Consider the following 17935-nt stretch of genomic DNA (forward strand, 5'->3'; position numbering starts at 1 on the left):
CCATTTAGGTTTGTTCTTTGTTAGAACGAGTTTTCCGAGTCGGTGTTTTTTTCCACATGATCGTATATATTTACGGGCCAACATTCAAACATTTATTTTGTTTAGTCACATTAGCTCCGTTTCTTTCTCCTTACATTCTATTCTATTCTTCTCCATTCTGGCATGGTCATAAGTTTCTTCCTTGTAGAATATCGTTACAGTTAGACTGAACTTCATCGCTGGACAACGCCTGCCAATTATAAACTTCTAAATTATGTACAACTCTTCTGAAGTTCTTTCCTGAACGTCTTAGAAATGAACAGTCAGCAGATAGAGTGAAGATGTAGATTGAATACGCAAAATTGCTGCAATATTACGCAGCCACACGTTGTTCGCTCACCTTTGCACTGGCGCCATTTTTACAGAGCGTTCAAAATTGACCTTCATCGCTTATCACTTTGGATGTTTACCTGGAATTCACGTTCTGTTGGAAAACAAGTAAGATATCAGTTCGGCGGACTTTTCTCAAGTTCTTGTGACCGACTTTTTCTGACTTTTCTTCACCTACATATATATAGGAGCTCCTTTTCCTTGATCTCATCACAAGTTGCTCGGTAGTTCTAAAATCCTCACTACCGCCTAAACAAAACTTCAATTGGCGACAGGAGTCACACCAAATCCACATGATCCGGAAAAAATTAACAACAAGCAAAACAAAAACCTTCAATTAGTTCCTATTTGCAACAAATCCAAGCTTTTACACGTTTTTCAGTGGTTTTTTCCCTCATTTTTCACTGCGATGCCTTGTTTTGGAGAAGAGGAGTTGTAGAATACCTCTCCAGACACTTGCGAGCTTCCTTAGAGCCCGCTGTTATGAAAGCTTGCGTAGAAAAAGTTAGAAGAGCGCTCTTTAGGTAAGAGTTTATAGAAGAGTGTAGTTTTCTGGCTGCATCAAGATCGATCGGAGGTTCTATTTCGCCTAGTGCTCACAAAGCATTTCATCCCTCCGGGGTCAATAAATTGGTACCAGACTTGTCTGAGAGGATAAAAACACTGACTTGATACATTTGGTCTGGCCCCTGCAAGTCATTGCACAGGCCAATTACACGTTCGTAAACCTCAAACGATCCCGAATTGAAGTTAACATGGTGGCGCATCCCAAGCGGATTGATTAACGCCAGACACTTTATCTTTTTATCGTTTATGTTAAGCACATTATGCTGCTGCGTGATCACTTCCTTTGAGTCGTATTCCCCTGCGGTTCTGGACAACTATGATTTACCAAAGACACCATTTTATTGCCGACAATTTATGTACATTTGAAGAATTATGCGCAATAAATATATGTGCGCTTAAAATAAGCTGTATTTCGTGGGAAAAAAACCAAAAATGGAGCAACTAATGAAATCGCAATCAAAGCAGAAGGATTTGTGTGCTGAACCTAAGCATTCACAGATGTACACTCATGAGTACTCGAGTGAAGTCAGCAGACTCCTTTCCATTCATCAATTACGTATTTTATCTGATTTAATGTCGTTTGTTGTAATACGGCAACATCGGTTGTCAGTTCGTACGTCTCACAACCTGTAGATTTTTCTTATAGATAAAGGTTTTGACAAAATGGCTACGCTCTACACTCGCTGCATGTCTGCTATAACACCGATCTTTGATAGATAACGCTTCGATGGCAAATTTCAGCTGTCATCAGCAACGCCCTAAATTCTCGTTTACAAATGAGTGCGTGAAAAAATTGCTATTCATACAATTCACTGCTGTACTACATAATACTGAGCAGCAAGAGAAACTGTTATTTCCAGAAAACTCACTGATTAACCAAATGATACGTTCTTTTCCATTGCATGCATTACTTTCCCGTAAAAAGACACAGAAAAGTCATTTTGAAAGTTCGGTACATCCTTGTCCTCCTCTTTTCCTCGCATTGTCTTTCATTAATTGTCCCACTTTAATGGTCTGTCAGTCATTAAAGTAGCCAGTAATTTCTCACCTATTTCTTTTTTCATCGTTCTCCTGTTTCTCTTTTCTATCTTCTGCAAATTCATTCCAGAACGTAGACGTTCAGGAATGTACATTCGATTAGATATCCTTTGGAAAGTAATATCGCCCCTAGTGATTTTTCACTTATCTAAAATTACATGGTGTGATCAAGGTCGATAAGGTGTGGATGGAACTGAAGAGAGAACGGAAAATGTTTCAAAAACTTCTATAAAAAATATTAATTGGTATTTGACTCACTTCTACTCTTCGACTTTTTCATGATTATCCAAAAAATCGGTTCTTCTGAACATTGGATTCTTTCAGTTCCACTAATCGATTTTTTTTTAAATCCCGTTCTTTTATCGCCACACCCTTGTTTGCTTCGCCCCCACTGAGCGAATTGTGACATTAACATTGCTGAGTTCATAAAATATTAATAACATATACATCGTTCCTCAGAATCACATTCATTTTAAGCAATACAATTCATTTCTGTATTATTAGATTCGACAACACTGGTCTTCTTTTTCTTGATCTTTTAAAAGCTCACACTAGAACATGTATGTTCCTCAACTCAAATTAGTACCGCATTACATGTTCATTTCCAAAAAAAAAATCTGTATTCATGCATTCCGTATTTTAAAAAAATGGTTCATTATGGAATTTGCAAGAGAAAGTCCAGTTTTAGGTGTATACGCACGCATGTCATCCTGCTCTGATGAGGCCGAGCAGCAAAATCTATGCGAGGAATTCGCTGAAGAGAAGCAGGTATCTTTATCCTCTTTTATTCGTGCGTGTGGCAATCGAATCTGCATGTCCGTTTGGGAAAAAAAATTAGGTGTCACAAAATAATCCCACGGTAAATGTCAAATCTTGATCAACCCTATGAGTTGAAAATCGTGGCTAGTTTCAGAAGTGTTTCTATACGCCCGCTAAACAGACACTGCAACTGCTTTCTCTCCTAGTTCTGCTCGAGAATCATCATTCAGGCTGCGAGAACTCGTATTACCAGGTCTTTTCCGATGTGCTTGTGATGTTGAAGGGAATTCGGAGAAAAAAGATTTCCTACAACACCACTCATCATTTACCAGTCACGAGTTCATTTCCTGATCACGTACAAGCTAAGATGGTGCTCAAAGCTATAGTAGCAGTAAAAGGAGTTCTATATGCAAGGCTAGGAGTTGCTAACATTGCTTCTTTATTGTCCTACTAGCCAGTAATTGCGACAGAACCTTCACCCGTCGAGTAAAAAACGCAGCCCTTCTGCCAGAGCCAACAACAAACAAGTGAAAGAAACGTTTCGCTAGTTTATAGTGCAATTTTGAAAGCTTAAAAAAAAGATGAGCTGCAGAGTTTCAACTTGTCAGCTAATGCGACACTTAAAAGCTGTGTATCGCAAAATTGATGTAGTACGGAAACCTCAGGGAAATCGTGAAGTGTAACGCGGCTTCACTCCTTCACTTCTCCTAACCGTCGTTAAGAAACGGCGTGGGAACTGCGTTTCTTCCTAAGAGATACGTCAGAACCAATTCTACATGATCCGCTTTCTTCAGCAGTGTATACTTTGGATTTACTTGAATAGATGCCGATGATAAGGTAACATCGATTTCTTGCATCGATCATCGACGGCTCCGGAACGCGGTGCGTGTTCAAAGACGACGCGTTGCAACTGATTTCGTAGGAAAGACCGCCGACTTCTATGCCCACAGTTAGGGAAAGCTGAACGAAGCCACACTGGTTTCCCTTATCTACCCAAACTCTACGGTTTTCCTGGCTTTCCGTGCTACGTCAACTCCGTGATACGCTGCCTTTAAGTTAGCAAAGGGAAAAATGCTTAATTACCGGTGGGGCACTAGTACTGTGAAAATGGTGCACGCACTTTATTCTTTACACATAAATTCGAAAAGAAAAGTACCTTCTGGATATCTTAACTCACAAGACGAGAAAATCGCGGCGAGTTTCCATAATCCGCTTCCGCCCCTCTTACAAATGGATCTAGCACTTCAGTACAAGAAGCCCTCCTGGTCAATACTGGTTATAATGTATATTTTCAAAGCTAGGTGAAGTGACTTTTGACTGTTAGAGCTAATAAGTTGAATAACATGCAGATAACAAAGTTTTCAAAAATACTGAATACATTTTCCTGCCTATATGCGTAATACATACAACAACTATTTCCAAGGATAAATAAAGCAATTCCCTATATCTCGCCACATTTCTACAAATCAACTGCAGAATTCGCGTTGATAGCACCGTGAGGATCTAAACATTGATGTTTTAGCAGTGATTCCAGGTGAGGAACCTCGATGATTTCATCACGTTGGGATGGTACTGCACTATAGTCCTGTTCGTTGCCGAATTCATGACTCTAACATCGCTCTCTAGCATGGTATATATGGTTTATGCAGGTAACGTTATCGAGAATCAACTACAAATACTTGTCTTGCTGATTATTATCCTATGCAGAACTACATGCTTACACGTAGACACTTATATTACGCCAGGCGATAGCGATGCAGATACTACGACTTCAAAGTGGGGGTGATTCGGACAAAAATGCTGACGAATATATTCAGACCACATGTTTTTATAAGTTTATATAGTGACTTACGCACTGGTATGGTTTCTGAGGAAATATTATATATGTATTTATATTTTCCAATTGTTTAGTTCCCTTGCCATTATTACCCGCATCCGCAAAAAGAAGGTTCGAAAGAAATCTTTTATCATCACGTGTGCCTTTTCCTTCCCAAGCAAGCATCTTCATTATCTATTGTAATGCATCCGTGGACAGCTTTTGCAATATAGTATCATCTTTCCGCACCCCCTTTCCATGTGTATGGTGACGGAGCGGTGGAAAAACGGTGGGCTGTATCGTGGGGATAAATCGATTGTAGCACATGGGTAATGTCCTGTCACATACGACGTCCACACCTTAACCCGCGATAAAAGTATTACATTCGTTTCTATGCTGTAGAAGGCTTTGTCATAGTCGGCGAAGGTCAGAACAGGGGCAGGCAGGATTCCCAGGAAGCCCCTATGACCTTCGATCAGATCTGCATGGGGTCCAATTAGCTGGATCCCTAACGGAATCAAGCTTATTTTTGAGCTTGATCTTCATCTATATTCATCCTAGATCATCTTGATAGACCCTCAGCAAACATATCGAACGATAGTTTCGAGGGTTTTCTCGAACCGTTTTTATGGACAAAAACGGTTCTCGAGGCCTCCAATTTGTCTGGGACCCTTCTTTATGAGAACAGGATGTCATGTGTGCCGCTAGAATTACCTGAAGCGGATGGCTATAATTCCGAGGAAAGTCTGCTGATATAAAATCAGGTCCGGGGGCTGTGCCAGGTTTCATGCTCTTGATAACAACTCGCACTTTCGAAGGTAGAATCCGTGGTGGACGTTCACCAATGGGAATGATCGGGCATGTCACAGGGATTGATGAACGGAAGAGGTTCGAACAGAACCTCTCCGTAATGACTTCCATCTCACGACGAGAAGAGGTGCGAGCCCCGCTTCCGCTCACCAAAGCTGTTAGCGGAATAATATATTTGCGAAGGTCCCTGCGGCACTTTTTGGACATGACCTTCTCTGTGCAGCTTCCAGAATCTTATTCTGCCTCTATTTCTACTCTCCTGCAAGGCCTTTGTGCAGCTTGTGCTTGCTGCTAATCGTTCAATGTGCGATGCATTCAGATCAAGCCTCAAAGTCCTTCTTTCCATCAATTCCTTTATGGTCTTCAAAATCCGATCCAAGAATGTCGTGGGCGGCTTCGCGACACGTTCAGCGCAAGCTCGCAGTCCTCTGAGCAGCATGTTGTAGTCCACGTTTAGTCTTCCTCAATATGCTAGTCACTTTGGGATAAATAGCCCTCGAGTACGCAATCACCGTATATAACTTCTTTCCTCCTTCGGCGTCGATAGCAGATATTCTCTCCATCGTGTAGCAAAGACGTATTTTCAGGATCAGGAAGCCACTCTGATCCATATAGATTCGCCTGAAAAGTCAGAATGTCGGGTGTGTCGAACTCCTTCTCAGCTTGAGAGACCCTACCTGAGGACGTACCTCCGCTCTGCATTGCAGTTCGACGCAGAGCCGAGGTACGTCCTCGGAACGGTTTACGGCCTTATATCGGCGTGGAAGCGACAGAGTCAACTAAGTGAGACGTTATGAACTGTTTTAAAGTCGTCACAACTGCATGTATTGCCTTTCACCCCACGTATTCTTCCGCATTTCTATTTCTTTGCACGTTTCCTTGAGATTGGTAACATCCTTTCTTCAGGAATTGGAAACACGGATACAAAAGGCTGATTAAGTAGTAGTTCACGTGACCTGACCTATTCTTTATCGGTACGACGACGAGTGCCGGTACTTTTAATTTTTATGAAAAGAAGGCGAGCGAAAGGATTACCACAAGCGGTACAAAATCTGACTTTAGCCGGACGTTCAGACTTGTCATGTTGTGAAACGAAATAGTAATTTGTCCACTTTTTTTCTGCTCTCTAACGCAAACTGCCACCTTCACCCAAAGCTACTGCACTTCAAACTATGGTAATTCAACCGGGGCGCTTAGTTCTGTGTTGCAGGGATAGAGTCGGAGCGGGTCCCCCCAGCAACCGCTCGTCGCGCCAAAACAGCTCAAAGTTCAGTAATTAGAGCAAAGCGTTTTGCTCGGGGTGATGGAGTTACTTGAAACATGTATGATGTGCGATGAACTCTGAGCATTCTAATAATTTTCTATTGACAGCCTAAAGCACCCATACTACGCGCGTGTAATCGTAAAAAAGTTACCATGTCTTTTTAAAGGCATCACCCCACGAATCTGAGGTGGTGCAGATTTCAGGTGGAGTATTCGTATACGGGATGGGAGACTACGGAGAGGGAGGTGATTCCGTCCATTTCTTGCTAATTGCCGTAAAAAACGGCCCTGAAGATGCGGCGCCGCACAAGACTGGCGCACTCCAATCGAACCCCTTGTACAAAATGGTGCGCCAAAACGAATGAAGCCGTATCTTCCGGGCCGTTTTTTACGGCAATTAGGAGGAAATGGATGGAATCACCCCCTCTCCGTAGTCTCCCATCCTGTATACGAATACTCCACCTGAAATCTGCACCACCTCAGATTCGTGGGGTGATGCCTTTAAGGTAAGTTTAGGAACACACAAAGTACAAATTTTTCAACTCACACTAATCAATTTTTTTGCATATACCAAGACACTCTCGTACTTTCTGAGATAATCTAACGACATCTAAGATAATCTAAGGGAAGACTTTTCCTGACTTGATGTTTAAGTTCCCTAAAATCCCATCGATAAGTCGTCCTGACAAAGTGACAAGCAATTAAACTTTGATCATAAACTCGAATTTGTCTAACTTAGTTGTTTTTCAAATGTTCTCTTTTCTTGAAATCTAGACATACTTTTGTCTATATTCTCTAATAGTGTGCCTGCGATGTTTTTAGATGGCAGCCTCTAATTGCCTAACATTTCGGATTTCTCGCCGTCTTCAGAGGCCTTAATAGAGGTTGAGTGAAACAATCCTACGTTTATTCTGTCAAGTATCACACCACACTGGTGCAATGTTTTGATAATCGTTCAAAGTATTGAAAACGGAAACCGTATACGTTGAAATAGTCTTACGTAGTGTTCCACCAGATGTGCGGTGGCGGTGCACGCCCTTGTTACTTGTTCAATGTACCAGCGAATGAGTATTGCTGCCTGTGGATCACTAGCGACGATATAGATGATTTGATCTACACACGCAGTATCAGCCAGTTATATGCCACAGAGCGGGGAGCAAGTGGCATAAACTTATTCGTTATCGACAAACATTAATTCTTATTTTTTACTGAAGGGTTTCTTTCAAAGATCCAAAACGCCTCCAACGCCTTCCTTGCCGATATTTCTGTTCTGTGAGCCAGTATAACGCATTTCACATCATAATCGTCTCCATTGTGAGTCTCATGTTTATGCCCTCCAAAGGTGTTGAACTCGAATTCTTACCCCATTTTCCTGTTATATGTTCACTAATTCTCACTCCAAGGTCCCTACCGATCTCCCCAATGTAAGTTGCATTGCACATCAAACACTCAATTCTATATATCCCAATTTGGCGCAGTCGCCCGTTCTTCTGTAAGGGCAGATAACAGATCGTTCACAGATGCAGTATCTATCATACAATTTGTTCCAAACATGCTAACTGCTTGAACACCGCTGCGTTGAACAGCGGCGGTGACACTATCAGAAATGGTGATGTGAAATACGTTATACTGGCTCACGAAACAGAAATATTGGCAAGGATAACGCTGGAGGCGTTATGGATTCTTAAAAGGATTATGGAGATGTAGTTGACTTGATAGGAATTAGTTTCTCAGCTTCCTTCTCTTTTCTTGAGTAGGTCGAATTTTTCGTAGTTAACTTCAATGTTGCCGAATGCGATATCTTGCCCACCTGGACGGAAGTATTGTGCTTCTCTGATAATTTTATAGTCCTTTTCAGGAAGCTACATTTATCTGCACTGTCTTTGTGTAAACGTAGCGGTTTTCGATTGGTATAAAATGCAAACATGCCCATCCTCACTGATTTCATCGGCAACACTTTAAAAGAAACCTACAATGAATAAAAGAAATGAATGTTTGTCGATAAAGGAAGAATTTCTGCCACTTGTACCGCTCCGTGACTTATTACTGCCTGATATTGCGTGTGTAGATCAAATCAGTATATCGTCACAAGTGATTCACAGACAGCAACATTCATTCGTTGGTACACTGAACAAGTAACAAGTGCGTGCAACCAGCCGCCGCACATCCAGTGGAACACTTCGTAATACTATTTCAACGTATATACGGCAAGAAACCCGGAGCATCAAGCAGATAAAGGGTTCCATCTAAAAAATTCGCGGGCACAGTATTAGAAAATTAGTTGTTTTTGTTAGAATTTTTTGTTGGACATTAAAAAAAACTCGTTAGAAAACCAGCGTCAAGAAAAAAGGCGAGGGTATCAAAAAAAAAACCATGCGTGCAACGGAAAAATGAGAAAGGACATATCTATGGCATTTCTAGGGCGTTTCCAAAACACACTTCCTTTCTCATTTTAGCATCCGTGTTTGAAAAAAGTGTCACGTGTTCGAGAGCCCATCGAAGCCGACAGCTCGCGCTGGGGCTAAAATGTTATCAGTGGATGACTTTGTTTCCACTAGCGCTGATCATATTACTGTATATGATAGTGGTATATCACAGTACCAACAATAATCATGACATAACATTTGGAAAGGGCTTTTGAAAACAACACATTCGCGGAACACGGTGAACTTGACAGAATCGACTCCACATAATTTAACAACCGGATTATTCAGATCTATTTATATCCACAAAATGCGAAGTTTGTGGATGATCGATATGTCAACTTCTATTAGTCAAATAATGATTTTTTTCCAAGAAACTACATGGCTAAACGAAGAGCGAAAAAAAAGAGCAAAATTTTAGCCACGATTATTCTTAAAAATTCAATTCACCAATTCTTAAAAACTCAATCAATTCTTAAAAATTTCATTTTCGTCACTTTCACTTAAATATCTCGAAAGCAAAATAGCATGATCTAGCGAGATGTGGTTTTCAGGTGTCACCCCAACAGTTACTGGATGCGGCTCGGTGGTTTTTAATTCTACGGCTGAGGCATGCGAAACCTTGTCTGAACTTCGAAAAGCGTCCGGTTGCATTCCAAGCATCGATTACCAGTTCAAATCGGTTAATGTTGAGGTACGTAGAGGTCTCCTTTGCCTCACTGAATAGTCCACTAACCTTAGACAGTATGATCAATCCAAATGGATCACTGAAATTAATATTTAAATATTTCCTTAAAGTTATTCTTTGAATTTTTAAATAATTCCCTACAAACATCTTCCACTTTGGCACCCCTACAAATCTATACTCGCATCACAGTTTCACTGCAATTAAACGACCAAAATACACAACTTACATAGTGAAAATCAACGAAAAAACCCGATGATATACTCCAGCTAGTTCCAAATAAAACTGCTTATAGTTCGATCTTCTCTGTGAAGACAGCCATCTTGTTAAAAACAGTATATCCATTCAAATGTTCGGAGTACTTATTGGAGCTATGATATCTGGTCAGCTCAGCGATCGATACGGAAGGAAAACGGTGAGATTCGCTGTATCAAAATTCCCTCCACTTTTTTATACTCATTTTAGAAAACCGGCACAAGAAAATGTAGGGCACTACTAACACTAACCTGAAATAATGAACTTTACGAACATCCACTACCACTAAAGGTGTCTACGACGGTGGATGTTCTTGATGTTCATTACTGTAGTTAGTTTATTTCTTTTTTCCTCTAGCTGACTGCTGCAGTAAAGGATAAGGCATAAAAGGCACTGATCAATCCTTATCAAGATATGCCATCGATGAGAGGCTTAGTCAGCACGAAAGCGAATTTGAAAGATCGATCGTGCAGAGACAGGCGACCCTCTTCCCGACTGCGTTGCAGCCGATCCACGGCTACAATAAGACTGCAAAATAGAGCATACCTTCAGACTAAAAACTTCACTTTATGCTAATTCCCAACAAGAAGATTCGTACGGAGTTTCCGCGGTTCCTCTTACTCCTACAACCAGCTAACCTGGATACTAGAATGGCTGATGCTTTAGGGGAGGAGAGTTACCAAATACGGCTGCCTTGGGGTTTACGCGGCCACGCCTATTTTCCGTCCTACGCTCCGTTCCCAAAACAACAACGCGATACCAATATTTCCAGAAGTCAAAAGATTTAGATGAAGGGAAAGTCTTGTACGTCGCATTCAGCCCATATGTTGTCAAGCCTGCCAGGCACTAAAAAAGAACACAGAAAAGTACTAAGTGGTCGGAGAGTATAAAGAAGAGCGCGTATTCAAAATACAAGAATACATTGTTCTGACTATTTTGACTCCCGTTGTTCTTCGAACTGGTCGAGCGGGCGGCTGTAATTTTTATATTCCTCCTGATCGCGTGCCTGAGTAGCTCGCTGGTTCCTCCTTCCGTGCGAGACACGAAGATAATCGAAATTTTCTTTAAAGGACTTAATGAAGAAGTCTGACCGTCGGGTCGGCGGTCTTACGGTAGTGCGCCTAATATCGCTGGAACCAAGTCGCTCACGGCTCTTATCCAACGGTTATCGTTCACGACAATGGTCCACCTTACCTTACTTTCCCAATCAAACGCGGCTTCTCTGATTCTCGACCGCTGACGTAGGACAGGACCTTGGATACCATCCCTCACTCGCGTGAAGTAGGCCACTCCTAGCATCACTCTCTCGATTGCGCATTTCACGACGCTTTTTTTTCTGCTTGCGAAGTAGACAAGTTTCTGAAGCATAGGTCAAAACAGGGAGTACGGTGGTGTTAAAGAGTGAGCACCGAGCCGAGTGTCCCTAGACTTCTTCAATATAGCCTCGATGCTCTTGTACGTTCCCCAAGCCGCTCGCTTCCTTCTGTCTTCGGGGATCAGGTCGTTCTTCATGTTTACTTCCCGACCCAGATGAACGTAGTTGGTGCATTCGGATGTGTTCATTCCATTGAGCTTGAATATGGCATCCGACACCCATCAATTACGCATGAACATCGTATTTTGCAGATTCAAGCTGCAAGCTTCAAGTAGAGCCGAAGACCGATACATCCGCATGTTTCGTCGAATTTAGTCAGCTTCTTGGCTTCATTCTTCTTCATTCGTTCTTCTTGCCTGATGCTAGATGTTATCAGTACGATGTCATCAGCGAAGCGTAAAAGGTGTAGCTCCCGACCGTCAACCATCACTACCATGTCGTCCCATTCAAGCTAACGCATTGCGTTCTCGAGGGTGACCGTGAATATATTTAACTATACGGTCTGGCTGATCTTCCACTCTTTAAAAACCTTCGATTCCGACAGATACGTGCGGTGCCTCACCGATTCTTGCTGACACGATATATCATACGGAAAAACCTCTTAAATGTCCATCTTCCCACAGCTGGTGAGGAGGAAAATGGACGTGGGTGTCGAAGAGATCAGAGTAGAAGTCGAAGATGATTTCCTGTATTCCCTTCTCGATGGAATGGTTGTTCCCTTTGGGTTCCGTAAAGCAATCATCTTCGTCTTGCGATTCTCGACGGGGATAACGAATGTTCTTTCTCATCTCTGCAGTTTAAGCCAACACTTTTTCTCTTCTCTATTCTTTTCGTAAGTTGGTGTTGGAGCGTAAGCAACGAAGATAGTCAAGTGTGGTGTCAAATGAGACATCTTCTCAGCCGCAGACGTCAGATTCGGGTCGTAAATTGTTCAAAAGAGTCGATGTTCTTTGCTGTACTCGTGTTGAAGAGGACGCCAACTCCACTACTGTCGAACGTCGCATACACCTAAGATCACTTCTTCTTCACTTTCATTTACTGCGATGAAAGGATGGCGTCGTCTCGTCTCGGTTACTCCGCTTGCGTCGTACTTAATTTTCTTGGCTTGCATCATCAGGTCCTCGATGGCCGCTTCCGATGCAAGCGTACGGACATTGGGTACAGTTTATGGGTACAGTTCGTCATCCTAGTCCTTCTCCGTTTTGGCAACCTAGATGACTCCTTCAACCCGTCCTTCTTGGCGCCCCCGTACCAGGGTCCTCGATTAGCCCTCTATCCGCCACTGGGGACGCGCCATGTAGCCTCGCGACTAGCTGGTTGTGATCACTCTATCGAGGGAAATCCGCAGGATAACAATACATATCAGTGTATAACCAGTCCCTTCAAATGTTGAAAACATTCTAGGTACTTCTTGTCTCTCTTCTTGGAGTCAGCATCTTTTCTGTGGGCACAGCATTGGCGCTCACCTTTTTCCAGTTCACAGTGCTACGCGCTGTCGTCGGATTATTCACAGGTGGACTAAGCTCGTGAGTTCTACTAATATCTCATTTTTATGAAGACAGAAAAATCAGTTCAAGCCAAGAAGTGGTTCACAAGTAAACTATATTTGGATATCTACTGTAAACTAATATGATCCCATTCATCACTGGTTCTATGATAAGTTAAACCTGGTAACGCCCACTGATTTACCTAGTCTCAGGATTCAAGACTCATTATTTCACTGGCGCAGGCTTCGAGCCTCATCACAAGAAAAATCTGTAACGAGCATAGCCATTGCACACATCCTGTAGAAATTGCGCAAAAACACACATCTATATCCACACATAATTTCGTTGCGGAACCTAGCAGAAAGACTAAAACTGACTGCGAGTTATTGTTTTCGGATAAAAAGGAAAAGAATATTTGAGTTTAACGAATATGAAAATCACAAGAGATAAGATACAGAGATGAAAAATGTGCTGAATATGTCAAGTTCCAGAACTTCTGTATCCTTATCTCTTAATTTTATTGCTGAGATTCTATTGCTATGCCGAGTAATCGTTACTCCGTCAATAATTCCTAGTTTTTTTTCAAATTTTTTCTCCAATATTTTGGGTCCGTAAACGATTTGGGTCGAATATTTGGAGCTCGTTCGTTTTCCACAGCTTCACTCTGATGCAGTCAAAAATTCCTCCTCATTAAAACCCTCACTTTCTATATTTTTGGCCAATACTGTTGCCTTTCAGCGTTCAAGGCGTGTTCCTTATCGAAAACATCCCGAAAAATCATCGAATGTGGATCAATACCATAGTAACGTGGTCGCCAAACTTCATCATCTATCCTATCATCGTTTATTTCTGCTATGACTGGCGTAAATTGGCGTTGTTTAGTGCATTCATAGCGGTGGTTTCTATTGTTTCCCTGTGGTGGGTAAGCACATCCTCTGTCTGATATCATGACCAAAGCGCCGTCTCTATGGTTAGCTTACAGTTGCCTGCACGAAAGTCCACGATGGTTAATACATCATGGCAGAATCGAGCGTGCTCGGTTTGTTATGGCGCACATACGAAAGCTCAATGGAAATAGATGTGAAAAGGAAGCTGAAGAGATCGAGGCGATGCTAAGGCACGAACAGAACGTGAGATATTTCATCTTAGTCTACGGTGAGATTTCTGTATAAGTTATGGGAAAAGTCGATTAAATGTATACTAACCTGAGAGCAAAGGAACTGGCAGAACTATATCAGAATCCGTATTAGGCAAAGCAACAGTCAAATCAAATATTCTTTTTTCTTTTCTATTTGTGCGTATAACCACACAACGTTGCGTGCTGGTGATGTGATGTTTTATCGCTTAGGACAATGGACTTGATTCTAGGAAATTTGTGCATAACTTTATGTCTGACTTACCAGACTTCATTGTTAGCATTAACAGTACTAGTTGAGTACTGCAGTAGACTGAAGGTCTTGAATTTACAATTTACGCTCGGTTGTTTGGAAACGGAAAACAAATAATATTCGTCCATTGAGAAATATTCAATATATACAGTCGGTTCAAAACGACATGAAGCACGCTCGAAGTTGAGCGGTTGAGAGTGGAATCGGGATGGGAACATCGCGAACTGCAGAGATTGGTGGTGCTATCAAGGATTCCACCATAATCCTAAACACTGTGCTTTAAAGCGTGGCTTCGAGTGTAGCCAATTACGTGACTGCGTTCCATGTCGTTTTGGTCCTACTACGCAACAACAAGCACAGCTGCAACAACAACAACGTAGGAACTCACATTGCACAGTTTAATTAAGCCAAGAACTTTTCTCCATCTGCGAACGCCACTTTAGCAACTGCACCGCGATCTAGCCAGCGATCGACCATGGTTGCCAACTCATGCTATAAATCGGCGGGCATATTAATCATTCGGAGACACAAAATAGCGAAAATGGTACATACATAAAATACAAAATGGTACTAGAGTTATAGCGAAAATGGTACATAATCTCGCTGTTCAACATGGTACGGCCGAAATCGGTCCGTCGTGGTTTGAAATAACCTAAAAACGCAGAAGCAGCGTAGTGACTTCGTTAGAGAAGGATACTGTTCAAAATTGTTGGAACTGAAGAAATAAGGAAAACAGAAGCTGTCTCCTATCTAACTATTTGAAAAATGTGTCAAAGTGTCTCCACCAGCTATCTACAGTCAACGGAACGGCGTCAGTCGGCGGAATTCTTTAGGCTACCTGTTAATTTTTCTTTTGATGAATATCGACCAAGAGATACAAGGCAGCAGATCTCAGTCGATATTCATCAAGTGACGCGTCCAGGCTAGGCCTTCCGTGTCTGCCAAGTATGCTGGGAGCCTTACTCGAACAGCAGTGATTTGGGCAGGGTGTGGAGAAATTGAGTGTTTCATACAGAGGTGGGCGTGCTGCGGCAGATGCGTTACGCTCACTAATCCAAACGATTTCCTTTTCCACTGTATGGTCTTTAAGTAGTTCCTCGGAGTACTGTGCGTTAATGTCCTTTGTTCCTACAGATTTTAATTGTTGACACCCACCCTGAATTTGTGTTTTTTGAAACGCTATCAGCGAATGATGTGCGTTCGGCAGTTTTGCGCGAACCTCGTTAAAACATGCGCAAAACGCACATAGTGTCGGGTCAAAACGAAATGAAGCTCGATGCAGTTACGTAAGAAGTTACGCTCTAAGCAGCACAATGAAGCTAGAGGTTAGGATAGAAGTGGAACCATCGCCATCGCGAACTGTAACGATGAGTGGCGCTGGAAGGAGCTTTCATCGATCCTAACCGCTACGATCCACCTCACCCCTTCGAGCGCACGCGCTTACCTCACTGCACCGAGCTTTATGTTGTTTCAACTCGACCATACAGATTGAACTACCATGTTACCCAAATGAATTATGTCAGTCTACGTCTCAAAAACGTTGTTTTTTTACTTCTTCGAAGCAGATTTTTTTGCAGATCTTCGACGCCAAACAGAAGAAACGCAAACATTACCATTTCTACCACTTGGTGTGCACTTGGAAATATCTTGTCTGGACCTTAACCCTGTGTTCCGGAATGTGAGTGTACAACTCTTAACTCTTGTTATTAAAGATCAATTGTACATCCACCTAATCCTTTAAATTGATCTTAACGAAGCACTTTAATTATTCGGATTTTGTTGATTTTGCTTGCATGCAAACAGGAAAAGTGTAAGGCAATATTATGGATTCACCTAGCTAAATCTTGTTTTCACAACAAAAAATGTACTAAAGATATGCCAACACTGTCCACGTTTCTAACGGATCTCATATTGTCCGCATTTTCAGAGTGACTACCTCTCTTGTCAACTATGGTCTCCTCTTCAACATGGATAAACTCTCAGGATCGCTGTACTGGAACAACGCGATCTTAGGTGTCAGTGATTGACGCCAACTCTTTCTTACACATTTTGTAGTAATAGAGGAGGTGATTTCAGGTAATACGTTGGGGAGTTAATATCCTTGTTGGTATAAGCGACTATTTCTGCAAATTTATGGGTCGCAAGCTCTTGAACTTCGTAGGAGTAGTTTCCATTATCGGAGCAGTGGCCGTCGTCTGTGCGTTGTACGTTCAAGGTAGGACAACGTGCTTCATTAATTTACGTCCACTTATTTGGCAAGTATTTTAGATCTACAGACCGAGAAAGCATGGGTGATCCGCTACTGTACCATTGGCGTGACTTCGATGACAAGCCAGGTATAGTAGGGTCAAAACGACAAGAACCACTGTGCAGTTGCGTAAGCGGCTCCGCTCGAAGCAGGGCGATGGACAGAGCGGTTGGCACCGAGGCGGGATCTCCGCGAACTGCAGCAAAGAATGGTGCTAGCAGGGGTCCCCCCACGATCCTAACCGCCGCGCTCCACCGCACCGCTTCGAGTGTAGCTGTGGTTCCGCTCCCTGGATCACTGTAAACAGACGGACTTCGTAATGCGGTTCCTTACGATGTCCTCTGGTGCATGGCGCCACGCTTGCGCCCCACCCCCCGATACATCGAAAATCCATTCGGACGCCCCGACAGGCAATTCATTTCATTCAACGAATCGCAAGCGGGAGCGGGGCGCAAAGTTGGCGTGTTGCAATAGAGGACGCCGTAAGGAGCCGCATTCCGAAGCCGCCTGTTTACAGTGATGCAGGGAGAGATGAGCGGATATGATGAGGGAGAGATATAAGTATACTTCAACGAAAATCCATACCACGCCAGATTCGTGGGGTGATGCCTTTAAGCGAGGGGTGGCCACACAGACGTCTACAGTAGGTCCCTCGGATGCACAAAGGAACGGAGCAGAATAAATCTTGACCAGTCTAAATACTAATGCTATGGTTGTGGTCTCGAGTTTACGGGCAAGTGCCTGCATGATAAATCTAGAGCGTATGCCACCTTATTTTACCACTTTATGGTTTAACAACACGTATTCTGTCCAATGATAATCCCGACCAGTTCGAACAAAATGAATATTTTCTCGCTGATGCTACCCATCGATTGCACGGTCATCTCTGCCCAAATTCATCAAAATTCGCAGCGGCCACTACGTTGTTTAGCAAACTTTCAAACTCCACTTGTGATTTAGAATATCGACTCTTAAATCAAAATCTTTCAGTTATATATGGCCAAGTTCATGATCACCAATGAGCTTTTTCCTACAGCTATCAGAAATATCGCCGCGTCGGCTTTGTCTGTTTCAAGCAGAGTGGGCACAATCTTCGCACCGCAGCTGTTTTACCTGGTTTGTGATCTCGGTTCCTTACGCCAACTCATTCAATAATTACCTCCACAAAATCGCGAAACACGCTAAACCCTATGTCCTAATTTATCCATGACTTTCAGGGCGATGTCCTACCAGTGCTGCCATACGTGGTATTGCTGGTATTATCATCCATCGATTGTATTTGCTTCCAAGTTTTCCTCCCAGAAACCAAAGGAGCGAACTTAGAAAACCACCTCCCGCCGAAGGAACAACGAATGTTTTATAGAAAACCGAGTATCTTAGAAGAATAAACGCTATCGACAACGAAATATCCACAGAAAAAGGAATACATGTTTATTGCATAACTTGAATGGA

General features: G+C 42.5%; 1 protein-coding gene across 2 annotated transcripts; it reads left to right on the forward strand.

The window, feature by feature from the left end:
* Window positions 1-2676: 2676 nt before the first annotated feature.
* On the forward strand, window positions 2677-17930 carry RB195_015731 (uncharacterized protein; the record flags this gene model as incomplete). 2 transcript variants are annotated; one of them, XM_064206583.1, is made up of 14 exons in its annotated part: window positions 2677-2742; window positions 4268-4382; window positions 9600-9739; window positions 10026-10145; window positions 12765-12886; window positions 13586-13765; window positions 13830-13977; window positions 15813-15913; window positions 16163-16250; window positions 16312-16450; window positions 16504-16571; window positions 17474-17599; window positions 17701-17854; window positions 17899-17930. In XM_064206583.1, 14 exons carry the CDS (start codon window positions 2677-2679, stop codon window positions 17928-17930), a joined length of 1599 nt encoding a protein of 532 aa, XP_064062464.1. The 2 variants fall into 2 exon arrangements, with proteins under 2 accessions (XP_064062464.1, XP_064062465.1); XM_064206584.1 differs by lacking the exon at window positions 17899-17930 and having other exon boundaries at window positions 17701-17871.
* Between the last annotated feature and the right edge of the window lie 5 nt (window positions 17931-17935).

This window comes from Necator americanus, chromosome V (assembly GCF_031761385.1).
Source record: "Necator americanus strain Aroian chromosome V, whole genome shotgun sequence".
In the NCBI taxonomy this organism is placed as follows: Eukaryota; Metazoa; Nematoda; class Chromadorea; order Rhabditida; family Ancylostomatidae; genus Necator; species Necator americanus.